Here is a 13,430-nt window from a genome sequence, read left to right on the forward strand (position 1 = left end):
AAACTCTTTGTTTGCTGTGCAACAGCCTGAATACTCCCTGTGCAGGCCATTGCAAAGGCTGAAGGCAGGTGGGCATACATTGTGTTTGAAGGCACTCTAGGGGCTGATCTTTCAGTAAAATAGTAATACAACTTGCTGCTCGTATTTCTTTGTTCTGGACTACATGTTCACATTTGTGATCTCTCTATGTAGCAGCAGGATGATACCAAATTAAATCTATGAATGCCTGTATTTACTGTACCAATATTGTAAACCACAGAAGAAGGAAGAGAGAGGAGAGTTAACTCATCCCTGAGAAAGAACGTAGAACACTGCCTTTTGTAATCCAAAGGATTACTATATAGTTAGGAGTTATTGCAGGCAGCGCATATAATGAAAATTGGAAATTTATAAAGGACACCAGTAACAACAACCTCGGGGAAGATTGTTCATGCAGTTGAAGATGCTAGACAAAGATAAAAGAGAGATATGAGGAAACCTAGCCAGAAATATCTTCGGTCTGGTTTACATTAAAACCATTACTCAAAACAAATGTGGCAGAGAAGAGTTGGCACAATGCTATGTATAATGCATGGCTCTGTTTAAACCATATCTCAGCATTGTAACAATTAATTACCATTGTAATGAATAAAGCATTTAGAGGTTAAATCAAGATTTTTTTTCCCAAATCACTGATAATACAAACAGTTTTAGCCACTCTACTGTCTTTTGTAATCCCCTCTGCCCAGCGTTCAAAGTTTTATGCAAGAAAACAAGCTTTGCAGTTTCTGAGAGGCATGCAGCCCAGCCTTCGTTAACACTGAATGCCATAGCAATATGTTGGAAAGGTAACTCTGGGAGCAGTATAATAAATCATTATTACAACTATGTCTCAATTATCAAGCCTAAAATCTGAAAAATTTGCCTTGGTTGTTGTAATATAAATGGATATAAATGTGATACAAATAGATACATTCAAATCACTTTTTTTAACATTCCCAACTCGCGGCTTCAGGGAAGGTTGTGGAAGCTTCAGAAAAGAAATGAAGAATAAATGGATCTTCAAGTATGTGGTTACTCTGGTTCAAGGACTGAAACTTGCAAATGGAAACATTTTAAGGACTATTTTCACTATTTTTACTTCTCTAGATAAGGTTTTAGCACAAAGTCATAAGTTACTTAACAAGAAGCAATGCCAGCAATGACTGAAGATAAGGTTGGTATTCCAACATTTGTAGTTTTCTTCTTTTTACAGCATTTTCTTCTGCGCCTATACGTGGGAATGATCATACACAGTGGGCCATCTGAGTCCCATTCAGCCAGGGATAATCCTACAGTGACCTTCAAACACTACAGCAACTTTTGTATCCTGGCTAGCTGGTAGCAAAACCTTGATTGTACACCTCGATGTGAAACATCATTCAAAAATTGGCTGTATTCAGATAAATGGAAGAATAGACTGGCCTCTTCCAAATGCTAATTTCAAGACTTCCAACTACAGAAATTACAACGTTAATTCTATCTTGATATTAAAATATGCTAAACATGAAACATCTTTGATCTGTAGGTAGTTATTACAGATCTGCATGACTCCAGAGATTACTAATTAACATGGAATCTTTAGCCTTTTTGATTCTTGAGTGGAAGGGTTGCACTTAAAACGTATTACAACATGGATACTGCTTAAGGACAATATGCAACTGGAATCACCCTGCATGTTCTGTCTTTGTCCTCGTCGGCTTGCCGCTCTGCACCAAGTGCTAAGGGTTGTCTGCTTTGACGCGTCTCAGTCCTGAAGATGCGCTGTTTGCCTCATGCCCCATAAAGATGGTCTTCAGGCCACAGGCAGTCTGCACATACCCTGCGCTGACCACAGAAGTGCCCAGTATAGCGACTGGATCCACCTTTTCTTCCAGTTGCCTTGGTTTGAAGTCTGTCAGCATTGGGATGGCGCGTGCCAGCCTTGTTGCGTTCGTATGGCAGCAGTGTGCAGGGTCTGCCTCAAGTCATGCTTGGGAAAGCCCTTCAGGCTGACACCTCTGCCAGCACTTGCAGGACAGGAACTATGTCTGAGAGCTGAGACTCTAGTGGGACATCTTATTTTGGAAAGACGATGCCAGGCTAAGATGGCCCAGACTTCCTGTGGCCTGCTGTTACATTCTAATACTCAGCTTCTCAAAAATAGCACCATCATCTGAACTGTTTGTGAGGTTTTGTGTTAGATAAGAAAAAGATACATTAAACCAAAACAAAAGAAACATATCACAGCTTTGTTTTCTTACATGATAACAGCACTGAGGTGTTTCCAGGTACCTGCACTTGCAGTTGACAAGGAGAAGACAAGCAAAGTAAGGGCCAGATCGCAAAAAGCCGTAAGTACTAGTTAATGCTGAAGACACATCTCAGGAAGTGCATAAAGATTCATCAGCAATCAAGTTCAATAGTTGTCTTAGAGGCAGAGTCTCCTTCTTGGGTACATTTATTTGGTATAGTTGGATGTATAGCTTTGTATTTCCCCTGAGGAACTAGGTGAGAGAGTGAGAGAGTGTCAAGTGAGGAGTCAGAGCCCAATTCAGGCTACGCTATCAAGCAGTAGACTGGGCTGACATGTAATAATCCTTATACTCTTCCTCTTACCTGACAGGAAACAAAGAATAAGAAGGAAGAGAGCAGATGTCGAAATGCTCAAGCACAAAATGGGCCAAAAATTTTATTTTTCCTTAGCTGGAAAATTGAAACTAGTTTTTAATATCAGAAAAAAGGCAAAATTGTTTTTCATTTATGCCAACACTTTCCAAACATTTCTAATAGACTTTTATCCCAAATAAATTCAGGAATATAATCCCAACCTAGTATTTCTTTTGTGAGGTTATTGTACGCATTTCCCAAAATTCCAGGTAAGAAACTCTTTGCCTAAATGCTTCGTGTCTATGGTAGTCTCCTTCCTGAAGCTAGATAAAGTCAGCTGGTGTTACTCCCATGAAAAAGCTGAATTTTAGCACACTACGGGTTAGACAGGGAAGGGCATTTATGCACGTAGTCAAAGAAATCAGAGACATTTCTGGGAGAGGGGTACAACAACGCGGTCAGTGTCACAACTACAGATGAAGAAAAAGGATTTGCAGTGGGGAGAACATTTGCAGCAGCTGATGATTGTTAAAGCAGCGATCTGTTAAACAGGGACAAGGGATAGTTTGCCATAGCAGTATTTGGTGAGTACGTTGCAATTAAGTGCCTTAACCTCATGATGAAGAACATGATCTCTAGTAACTGTCACTCCTGAATGGTTTAGCAACCCCTTTGCCTTCCTAAAGCCAGCCCATCTCAGAAGACAAAGCGCTGCATTTGTACCCTTCAGCATGATACTCTCAGCAGCTGAACTTCTCTATTTACTCAGAGTGAAAAAAATCCACATTGTTGTTTCTTCTATGTTTTCTTTTATGGAATGTTTTTAAGGGTTTTTTCAAACTTGACTTTTGTTTTCTAGTAAGTCTATCCCAGCCTCCACCCGGAAAGGTGAGTCCCCATGCTGGATTTAAACTCAGCATTGAAATGCAGACACTTCTTGGCTAATTCATGGGGACGAAAAGCCTGTGGGTTTTGCAGATGTTACAGCCTCATGATTGCTCCTAGTTGCGTGTTTTCTGAAAGGGCTTAGTGACTCATATTCAGCATTAGATTAAGACCTGCTCAGTGCATTCGTGCCATATTGCACACAAACTGACAAAGCTCTTGGAATAGAAAGCCTTCAAAAGGGCAATGCACAGATGCTCAGTAGCTCTCTAGTGGTCAGACTGGCCTGGCTGGGATTACTTGCTCCATCCCAGCACTGTACAGTGACAATCAACAGGCTTTGTCCCTGTGCAAGGACTTCTGCATTTGCATGGACCCAATTTGGATTTAAAAATAGAGGCAGCCAACTTAATTTTTGCAGAATTAATTCACAAACAAAACCGAAACCTGATTATACACCAGTAACTCCACAGGTAATCTGAACATACCAGAGAAAACAAATGCACTGGCATGATCTTGATAATCAGGGATTCAAAAGTAGACATAAACTAACTTCAAGAAAAGTATAAGAGAAGATGGTAGGTAAATATATATCTGTGCAAAAACTACCTTAGAAACAACAGCAGGGTAAGATCTCACAACCCTGAGTTACTCCTTTTGTAGGTGCAGAACGCTGCCAGATTGAGAGTCATATCCAGATGCATTTGCTTCTACTAAAAAAAAGAATCATAGTGCAATACTGACATGTTGCCAGCCACTGGCATACAAAAAAACTGTCCCACCAGACTGACAAGAAAGCATGCAAAGCAGCTTTTGTCAGTACCTGACATTCTCCTCATGGATTTTACTGTGGCCCAGGATGGTCTGAAAGAATGCCATTACCAAACAGAAATCAGAAAGATCAGCAAGACAAATGAGAGTTAGCACATCACGGATGTAAAGCTTTTTAAAAACAACCTAACACATAACAACATAACACATTATTACCTGTCTGACAAGAGCATTTCCTAACTGTGATGTTTGGCTGTTGTGGCAAAGTAACCAGTGACTTCATCATTTCGAAACATTGTGCTGTTTGGAGCACAAAGGGGGACACAATTCTGCAACCATGTGCAGACCAGATACTGGGCCAGGAGAAGCCAGCCCAGATGTTTGCAGACACAACTTCCTACACTGGCTGTGGCTGGTACCAGCAGGAGAAGGCAGCTTCTGTGGGAGTACTTGTGAAACTGCTGAGGAGACAACAAAATGCCAGAAACTTCCCTGCGTTGTGTGGCCTGTGCACTTTTGGATAATTATTTATTTTTTTTTAAGTCTCCCCTTGCAAAAAAGTGGCCAATAGCTCACATCTCAGGAAGAGAGAGTATAAATGCATGGCAGGTAGATAACGATCCATCTTCCAAATACTCCCCCAGCACCCACAGTGTTTGCGGCAAGAAGTCCCACACTTCCACAGTGTGAAGCAGTGTCTCTTCTGTTTTGTGCTGAAACTGCCATCTCCTAGTTCTGTTTGACGCCTCTTAGGCTTTTGCGTTGGAGCAAACAAAGAGAAGTCACCCTCACTTTGCCACCCATAGTTTTATAGATGGCTATCATCTGGATTAAGGGTCCTAATCTATGTAGTCTGCCATTTGTGGTCATGTTCCATCTCCAAGTGTCCATAAATCTGATCATCCCTGTCGCTCCTCTTTGCACCCTTGTCAGTTTTACTGTATTCTGTCTAAGGCAAGGAGACCAGAACTGCACACAGTATTAAAAGGCACCACTATTTCATGTAACCACAAAATGATGACTTCTGTTTGCTCTCTACTTCCTCATAGTTAATTTTTTTTCTTCAGTGCTTCTAACCAATGTGTTTTTATGGGTCTTAAAGTACAGATAACCTTAAAGTCTCATTCTTAATTGGTAGTAGTCAACCCTAGAACAGTAATTATAATGACAGTTCAAGAAAATGTTTTCCTCATATGCACCATTTTACTTTTATCTGTGTTGAATTTCCTCAGCTGTTTTCTCTCACTTCCACTCAATTTTGAGCAATCCATCTGCAGTTCTTGGTCCTGGTAAATTAGTATCTTCCTTTAATTTACTTGCCTTTAATTTAATCTGATAATGGAGACTTCATTGATTACTTCAGCTGAGAATCTGTTCAATACAGTGTGAAAAGACCTGCTTTGGTGTCTTGACAGCTATGCTATAATATTGATACTTTACCTTATTATGCCTGATCTTCTCTTGTGGTTTATTACTAGCTGGATTGCCTGTTGGTGCTGACAGGCTTTTCACCCGTGCTCTTGTTTTAGGATGCCATTCCGTTACTTTGGATAATTGCCAGCTGACCTAATAAATCCCACCTAAGGCAAGACCACCCTCATGCATACATGGAGAAGCTGCAATGAAAAAAAACGGGCTTAATATTTTCCTATATCTTTCTCATATTTGGATGAGGATGCTGGAACAGGCATGTTCATGATGAAGATTGGTGGGCAGTCTCTTGGGATGTGGCTCTGCAGAGCCCCATGGTAGGTGCATGTGCTGCACTCGAGGGAATTAGCTCACAGGAACATGTAGGCAAGTGAACTGGAGCCAATGCTGATTACAGCCAGTTGGTTGTGGCATACTATGCCTTTCTGCAAGCACAGCCTGTCAGGGATTTTGTGCCAGCGCTAGGTAGCTATTCGTCACTAAAGGTATTGAATAATGAAAATTAAAATGGCCTGGGCACTACTTGTCTGCTAGTCTTTCAGGAGGAGAGAGGTACACATGCAGACGCAATGCTACTTGAACCCATCTAAATAAAAGACAGTTAGTTGGCACCGTACATCCATGACTGACTTTCTGTAATTTACTCCCTACTGGCCAAATCCAATCAATTTGCCCAATGTGCTATGAAAAGCCAGGGAACAGAGTAGAAGACAGGATTTAATATGCTTTTGGCAGTCTGTGTTGCTAAGGAATCATGCTGTTGCCTTCTCCATTAACTGGCGTTTTTCTAAGAGGTGGTAGCTAGGGTTAGATTAAAACAACAAAAATAACAGTTTTTTGTTAAGGGGTGGGATAAAAAGCACACACACAAAGGAGCACAGACAGGATGGCAGGTGGGCAAACCCAAATAAGATCCGGCCCCAGCTACTCCCAGGCCCATCGCAGGAGCCATCAGCCCATCAAAGGCCCATCACCACAAACCCAGAGGAGCACAATGGCAGGCAGGAACCCAGGTTAAGTTATAGGGATGCCCTGGCTGGACCCCTCCCAGGGCTGTCGCAGGAGTGCCTCAGCCCCTGTCCAGGTGTGAAACCCATCAACATGAGGCAGTGGGAGGGCTCTCACAACCACCTTTTGGATTATGGGAGGTTACTGCCCAGGGGTGTTGGACACATTATGGGATGCCAGGGAGGGGGGGAAGCATTTTAGGATTGCACAAGATTTATGGGATGTTTAGGAGAGGAACCAAAAGTGGTGAAAAGAATGAGTGTAGGGGATTTGGGGGGGAACAGATGTAGGAAAATAGAGGGATAAAGGGATAAAAAGGGCTGGTCAAGTGTAAACAGGTATGCTTGTTTTGCCATGCCCTGTGCCCTGCCCTATCACCACAGTCTGACCTGTCTTAATAAATGTCATTTCTAACTCTTTTCTGGGTGAGGAAGAGGCAAGACCATGGGAGGAGCTAGCTACCCGGGGGACCAGGGGAGTCCCAGACGGCTGCTGGAGAGACTGTGGGGTCTGCAGGTCACATGAGACCCATTTGTGTGTGTGGAGGGGTGGGTGCATAGGTGTCTCCAGGGGAAGGCACCTGGAAAGACCAAGGATCCAGGACCACCTACTGGGTGGACTGTGTGTCCAAAGCCAGCTACTGCAGAGACTACAATGTGTATGTGTGTGTGTGCATGTGTGTGTCTGAGTGAGGTTTCTGTATTAGCGACAGGAGTGAGGTTGCAGCCTCAGGGGCTCATATGGCCAGGTGCCAGCAGCTGGGGAGACTGGGATCCGGGGGCCAGATACTGGACAGAGTGAGTGTCTGAGCCCAGCTGCTGAAGGGATCCACATTATATACATGTCTGTATTTCCCACTAATGGACCTTCATCCCGATCAGCCAGAGAGGGTGCGGCCATTAGTGCTGTCTGTGTTTGTGTGAGTGCTGCACATATATGTTGTGTATGTGCATTTGTGTGTTGTACCTGCTGGGAATAGGTGCTCAGCCTTATTATTGCTTGGACCTGGGGGCATAGAGCTGCAGCAGCCTCACTTCTGGATACTGGATTCGCCCCACGCCCCACACCCCTCAAAAGCCACACAAAACGTGTCTCAAAAAACTGATAGCAACATGTCTTACAATAGCTGATGCATTACCCTGAGGCTGGGAGATTAAATATATGTCAACACATTAGAGTGATTAGTGATGCAGAGGCACCTGAGCTAGCTAGCACTGCCCATGCCAGAACATGCACATGACAAAACACAGCATCATATAGTAATGCTGTCATAGGTGTGAAAATGTTATTACCCTGCACTACAAGAGTCCTTGTGGCTCTACTGCTTCCTAACACCATCTTAGCTCAGACTCTCCTTCCTCTGACATCTGCATACCACACTTACTGCACAGTCCAAACAAGGGCTGAGTGTATGCAATATCAATTCCGTTTCAACCGGCCTGGTGCTCAGTCATGGCCTGAACTGTGTCCAAGCACCAGGCTGAGTTGGAAGGAACAGTGTTATCACATAAGGTGAAAAAAAGGAGCTAACATCTTAGGCTGATTATGACATCACCTGGCTGATCTAAAAGGTTACTCTGGCAAAAGAATGTATAGAGAGAAGCTAAAATTTAACCAGAGCAAGACACATGAATACAAGCTCCATTTTAAATTGTCTCATTAACACCCAGGCCGGGGCCCTGAGTGCACCAATAGGCTTTAATTGCCCTGACCAGCCTCACCTGGGATCTCCACCCCATACCCTCTGCCCATGGGTCTGGAAGCTATACTTAAGCCCTGGCTTGGGCACCTAGTTCTTGTTTGAGAGAGGCTATAGGTGTATCTATTGGCAGCCCTGAGTAGATTTCCTGGGACATCTGTTTACAGTTCTGTCTCCATTCCTGCTTCCTGCTACTCCTGACTGGACTCCTGGAACAGAGTGCAGGCAGCCTGTGCTGCATGGACAATACCTATGCAAAAATCTCTGATGTTATCATGCCCTTAATTGTGTTCATGTTACAGGTGAATCCATGCTACCTGTTACCACTATGCCCTGATGCAACCAAGAAATGGAATTGCTGCCAGGACTGGTGAGAGCACAAACCAGGTGATGTATTGTGATGCTAGCAGTGATGGGGCTGAGTTCTTCCAAACCACCCTGCCTGCCTGTTACAACAAAGCTTGCTGCCTCACATACACGCATTCACGTACCTCTTCTCTTCATATCATCACTTCTTAAAGAACCTCAAGCAGGGAAACTGCATCATCAAGACTGTGCCTGATGCTGCTGCTGATCATGGGTTTCTAGTGCTGCGAGAATTCCAACAGGCTCTGCAGAAGGGACTGGCACGCTTGTGTCCTCTCTTAGTTATACTCCTCTCTGTCAGAAATGGCTTAACCTAAGCGAAACAAGGTATGAATGGGAAGTAGAAGTCTACTACATCTATTTTTTTAAAAACCCAGTGGCTGGGTATTTCTATTCTTCTTGGCATTCTGCCACTTACTGAGCAGTCGTGAACAAACCATTTGACTTTTGTATCTACTTAGGTTAATAGAAATTAGCTGTTTAAAAAAGACTTACAAAATGTAATTAATGAGTAGCCTTGATTTTTTTTTTTCCCCTCAATAAGTCAATCAAAATTATGTTATCTATTTTCCAGCTTTTGTGTTAAAGTCAGCCTGGTCAGCTGCTGGAGAATTTTTACTTCAGAGCATCTCCTAAGTCCTGCCCTCTTCTTGACTCCTGACAAAAACATATGTGATCCAAGAGGTGCAAAGATAGAAGTCACTATCTAGCACTGAGAACAGCCCAAGGGTTTCTACTGTTATTTGCAAAGTAAAGTATGTCACTATGCTCATGTAAAAAATACATCAATTAAAAAAAAAAATATTATCTTAACGGTGGCAAAAATATACAAGATTGCTTATAAACAAGAACATACTGAAGTATAGAATAGCACATGCAAACTGGTGTTTATAGATTCACAGGCCCTTTTTCCTTAAATAAATAGTAAAAGATAAGTCAAAAGCTGTGGGAAAGCCTTACTAAGTTCCCCTTTGCACTTGAGATTGCATGTTGTTAAAAATGTGTGGTTTGGGGTTCTCCTCTTTAGTAGTATAATAAAGCCTATCATTAAGTGTTATGTTTGTTTCTTTTCATAATCATCGGGGGAGGGGAGTAACATATAAGCCTTTTTATCTCTATTCCCTTTAACTTATAAATTCATTTTTGTTTTGTGGATAGGCAAAATGAATAACAAGTTTGATTTTAAAAGCATCAGTTCAAGTCAGGCATCCATTATGGGTGACCTTCAGAGACTTCTTAACCAAGGAGAATATGCTCCTTTTACCTCTGCTCCCATCTTCGAGAGCAAGTTTGTCCAGGTAAAAAGTCATTCAAATGAAATCATCTGGCATGCTCAAGATAAAACTGCTTGCAATGATTACCTTTTTTTTTTTCCTCAGCTCAAGAGGTATTTCTCATTCATCTGTTCTCACTATTCTTATTCTCTGTTTACTGTGTATACATATGGATATGTTTCCTTTCTCCTATAGACTCATTATGCTCCTGCTTTAAAGGCAGTAGTCCAGAAACCCAGCAACAGCAATGCTGCAGATTAGATAAAGAGGACAATGAGTGATGTTTTCACCCTTCCTTGTCAGCCCCTACTCCTTCCTGTAGCAACGGCTAGGACTGCTCTAGCAAATTTCTGGTTCTGTGCTATCTCATTAAGGTTTTTAGCTATCAATGTCAGTTCAACCTAGCCTAAATGGCAGCCAGCCTTTCCCAGGCAATCTCCCCCCACTGGCGGCTTCTAGCATCCTTGCAGGCAATATCACTACCCTGCCTGTCACTTACCCTAAGCACTGGCCCAAGAACCCTGCAAGACTCTGGCAACAGTCTGTGCTCCTACAATACTGCATTCACAGTGTGTCTAAAATACCTGAATTCTATTTACATGGTGTATCCCAACAGTGTTTTTCATAGGGTTTCATTACCTCACTTTGTGATAATTGCAACATCCTTTGGTCTTGCCTTAATTCAATCTTGCATTGTTGATACACATGCGGAATGTTAATTAGCTATGAGAATCCATTTTCAAGGTAGTGTATGATTTATCCCTGCTTTATTTTTCAGACCTCATTTACTATCAAGGAGGCAGTTCCCCTAACCAATCAACCCAAGAAAACAGCTCCATCACTGACTCATTTACATTAAAATGAAACAACAACAACAAAAAGCCTTTGATCTCTTTTTACATACTGTCTCTCACAATTGGGAGGAGATTCTACTAGATATTCACAAATTTAATGCATTACCCTCCCTCAAATTCCTTCTTAGGACACACTTTTTCTCTGATGCCTATCAAAACCAAACCCTGACAATGGTACACAACATGTGATTTGATCATACTTATCAAGTTATTCTTATCTCCTTGTATTTTCTCACTTTTTCTGTAATTTCCTGTCTTACACATAAATTACCTGGGATATTTTTCCATTTTCTGTTTGTACAGCACCTAACAGGATCCTGGTTCATAACCAGGTCTCATTAATATCACAGTAATGCTGACAAAGACAGTGAATCATCAGAACAGAGTGCTTCTTCCATCATGTTTACACTAAGAGAAATTCAAGATAATGGTACTCAAGAGGTTTCTGACTGTAGCAATCAGATACCCAATGATTTGGACTACACACAAGAGAGTGGTTTCCCGTCCTCCTTTATCCTTATTCAATTTCTTTCCTTTCTTTTCATTCATACACATTCCTGTCTCATTTTTCCACATTTCCCTCTCTCCTCACCAACCCAGTACATAAGCTCTAGGGCCCCCAAGCCAAAACACCATGAAATGTATTGGTGACATATTCTCTGAGAGATCATATGGCAAATGTCAGTGTTGATGGGGCTTTATTTTTTTTTTTTTGTTCAGGTTAATCGAAGAGGGGAACCGATTTCTGTCCATAACCGAGCCAGCTGCGTGACCATCGGCATCTGTGCTGCCGATCCCACTTCACCAATGCCCAATGCGATGCTGGTAGCACGTGAGGTGCCTGTGTCCCCACAGGAAAGTACGACAAACTTCTGGAAACTCTCAGAGCAGCCATCCCACATGGAACAGCTAGCACTTACCAGGTGAGTTAGCACTAAGAAGGGTTAAATATTTCTTTGAAGACTAAATAAGGAATATGAATGTATTTCCCATTTCCATGCAGTGTTTTCCTTATTTTTAAGGACCAGTTCATTAACAGACCTCGTATTTGCACCAGGTCTTTGTCCCAGCACTAACATCACAAAGTTAAGAGAAACACTTAATTTTAAGTACACACCTTTAGGCCCCACTCCAGTCATCATTTCAGGCCAATGCAACCCACGTGCATATAGATAGATGATGACTACAAATACTTAATAAACCTTTCTCTAAATTTATCAGAAGCTGAAAGCTGGTAGGAAGATTAGGGGTAGAGGATTCTCAGGGAATAAGGCAGTGGAATAAAGGCGTTGTAGAGAAGCCAACTTCCTTTGCCTCCCCATTCTGTGCACTGCTGCCCAGCATTTCTTCCACAACCAGCCAGAGGCACTCAGAAGAAGAGTGTCCAAATCCATTTGGCAGCTTTTTCCTATTCCAGTTTCTCACTTTTAGTTTTACTCTATCTGTAGGTCTGACAGACACAATATATTCTTTGAGAGGAATCTCCACTTGTGCTTAATGATGAGTTTCCCCTTTTTTTTTATAGGTTCTTCCCCTTGAAGTTTGTGGAACTCTCTGTCCACAGCACAGATAAGCATCACCTCATGTTAAAATTAGTAAATGGCCGTTCCTATTATCTAGAGCTCTGTGCCCCACCAGACCAGCAACAACACCTATTCCACCTGTGGCTGCAGCTCATCTCTCTCCTGAAACCCCCAGAAAATACCAGCAATACTGAAGTCAGTGTAAAATGCAAGGATTTTGGCACATGTCACAAGACAGCTCCCAGCCCAAACAACCCATCAGAAAAAGTGAGTCTTTAGCAAATAGATATCAAAAGTTCAAGCTGACCAATCAGAAAGTATCACTTGTGCCAATATTCTCTACTATCTCTCAAGTCAAAGTTTTTGTGTGCTTTGAAGGAGCTACAGTTCTATTTATCAAAATAATTGGCTTGTAAACTCCCTACAGAATTTCAGGGCAATGGGAGTGAGGATGCTAGATGCACCATACCCATGATAAATTTTTGTGAATCGATAAATAGCATACTACTTACTGTTCGGTGTTTAGTTTTCCCTCATAGTTGGGGTATGTTCTTAAATGGCTCTTTTCGACTGAATTCCACAACCCACTGAAAAAAAAAGCAGAGAAGAAGGAAAGATATGGCACAGCTGAGACCCATGCAGGGACTGACAACTAATAAGCAAAGAGGGAAAAGGCATTTGATGCATTCAAAGGACAGAAAGAGAAAGTTCTTCAGGGAAATGCTAGAGCAGGCAGCCAGACAGGTAGAAGCCAACTGCTTTCTGTAGCAAAGAAAGAAACAAGGAGAACAGTAAGGGTCAGCAAAAATGGATCGGGGGGTCCTAAAGAGAATATCACATACAGAAATCTCACTAAAGCACACAAAGGACCTGTTACCTTAGAGTCACACTTAGGAAGGAACTTGGATGGTTAATGATGCTGCTCAACATTATCTAAAGCTATTTCCCCTAAGTTCCAAGCAGAAAACATTTTGTCAGCACAGGCATTGATGGGTCTTTAGTTCCCACTCAA

The 13,430-nt window shown here is 42.1% G+C and overlaps 1 protein-coding gene across 1 annotated transcript; it reads left to right on the forward strand.

The window, feature by feature from the left end:
• Nucleotides 1-9,930: 9,930 nt before the first annotated feature.
• On the forward strand, nucleotides 9,931-12,734 carry GARIN2 (golgi associated RAB2 interactor family member 2). Its single transcript, XM_009912592.2, has 3 exons — nucleotides 9,931-10,065; nucleotides 11,616-11,818; nucleotides 12,421-12,734. The coding sequence occupies exons 1-3, from the start codon at nucleotides 9,931-9,933 to the stop codon at nucleotides 12,695-12,697; spliced, it is 615 nt and encodes a 204-aa protein (XP_009910894.2). The 3' UTR covers nucleotides 12,698-12,734.
• Nucleotides 12,735-13,430: the final 696 nt, after the last annotated feature.

Source organism: Haliaeetus albicilla, chromosome 5, assembly GCF_947461875.1.
Source record: "Haliaeetus albicilla chromosome 5, bHalAlb1.1, whole genome shotgun sequence".
Taxonomy (NCBI): domain Eukaryota; kingdom Metazoa; phylum Chordata; class Aves; order Accipitriformes; family Accipitridae; genus Haliaeetus; species Haliaeetus albicilla.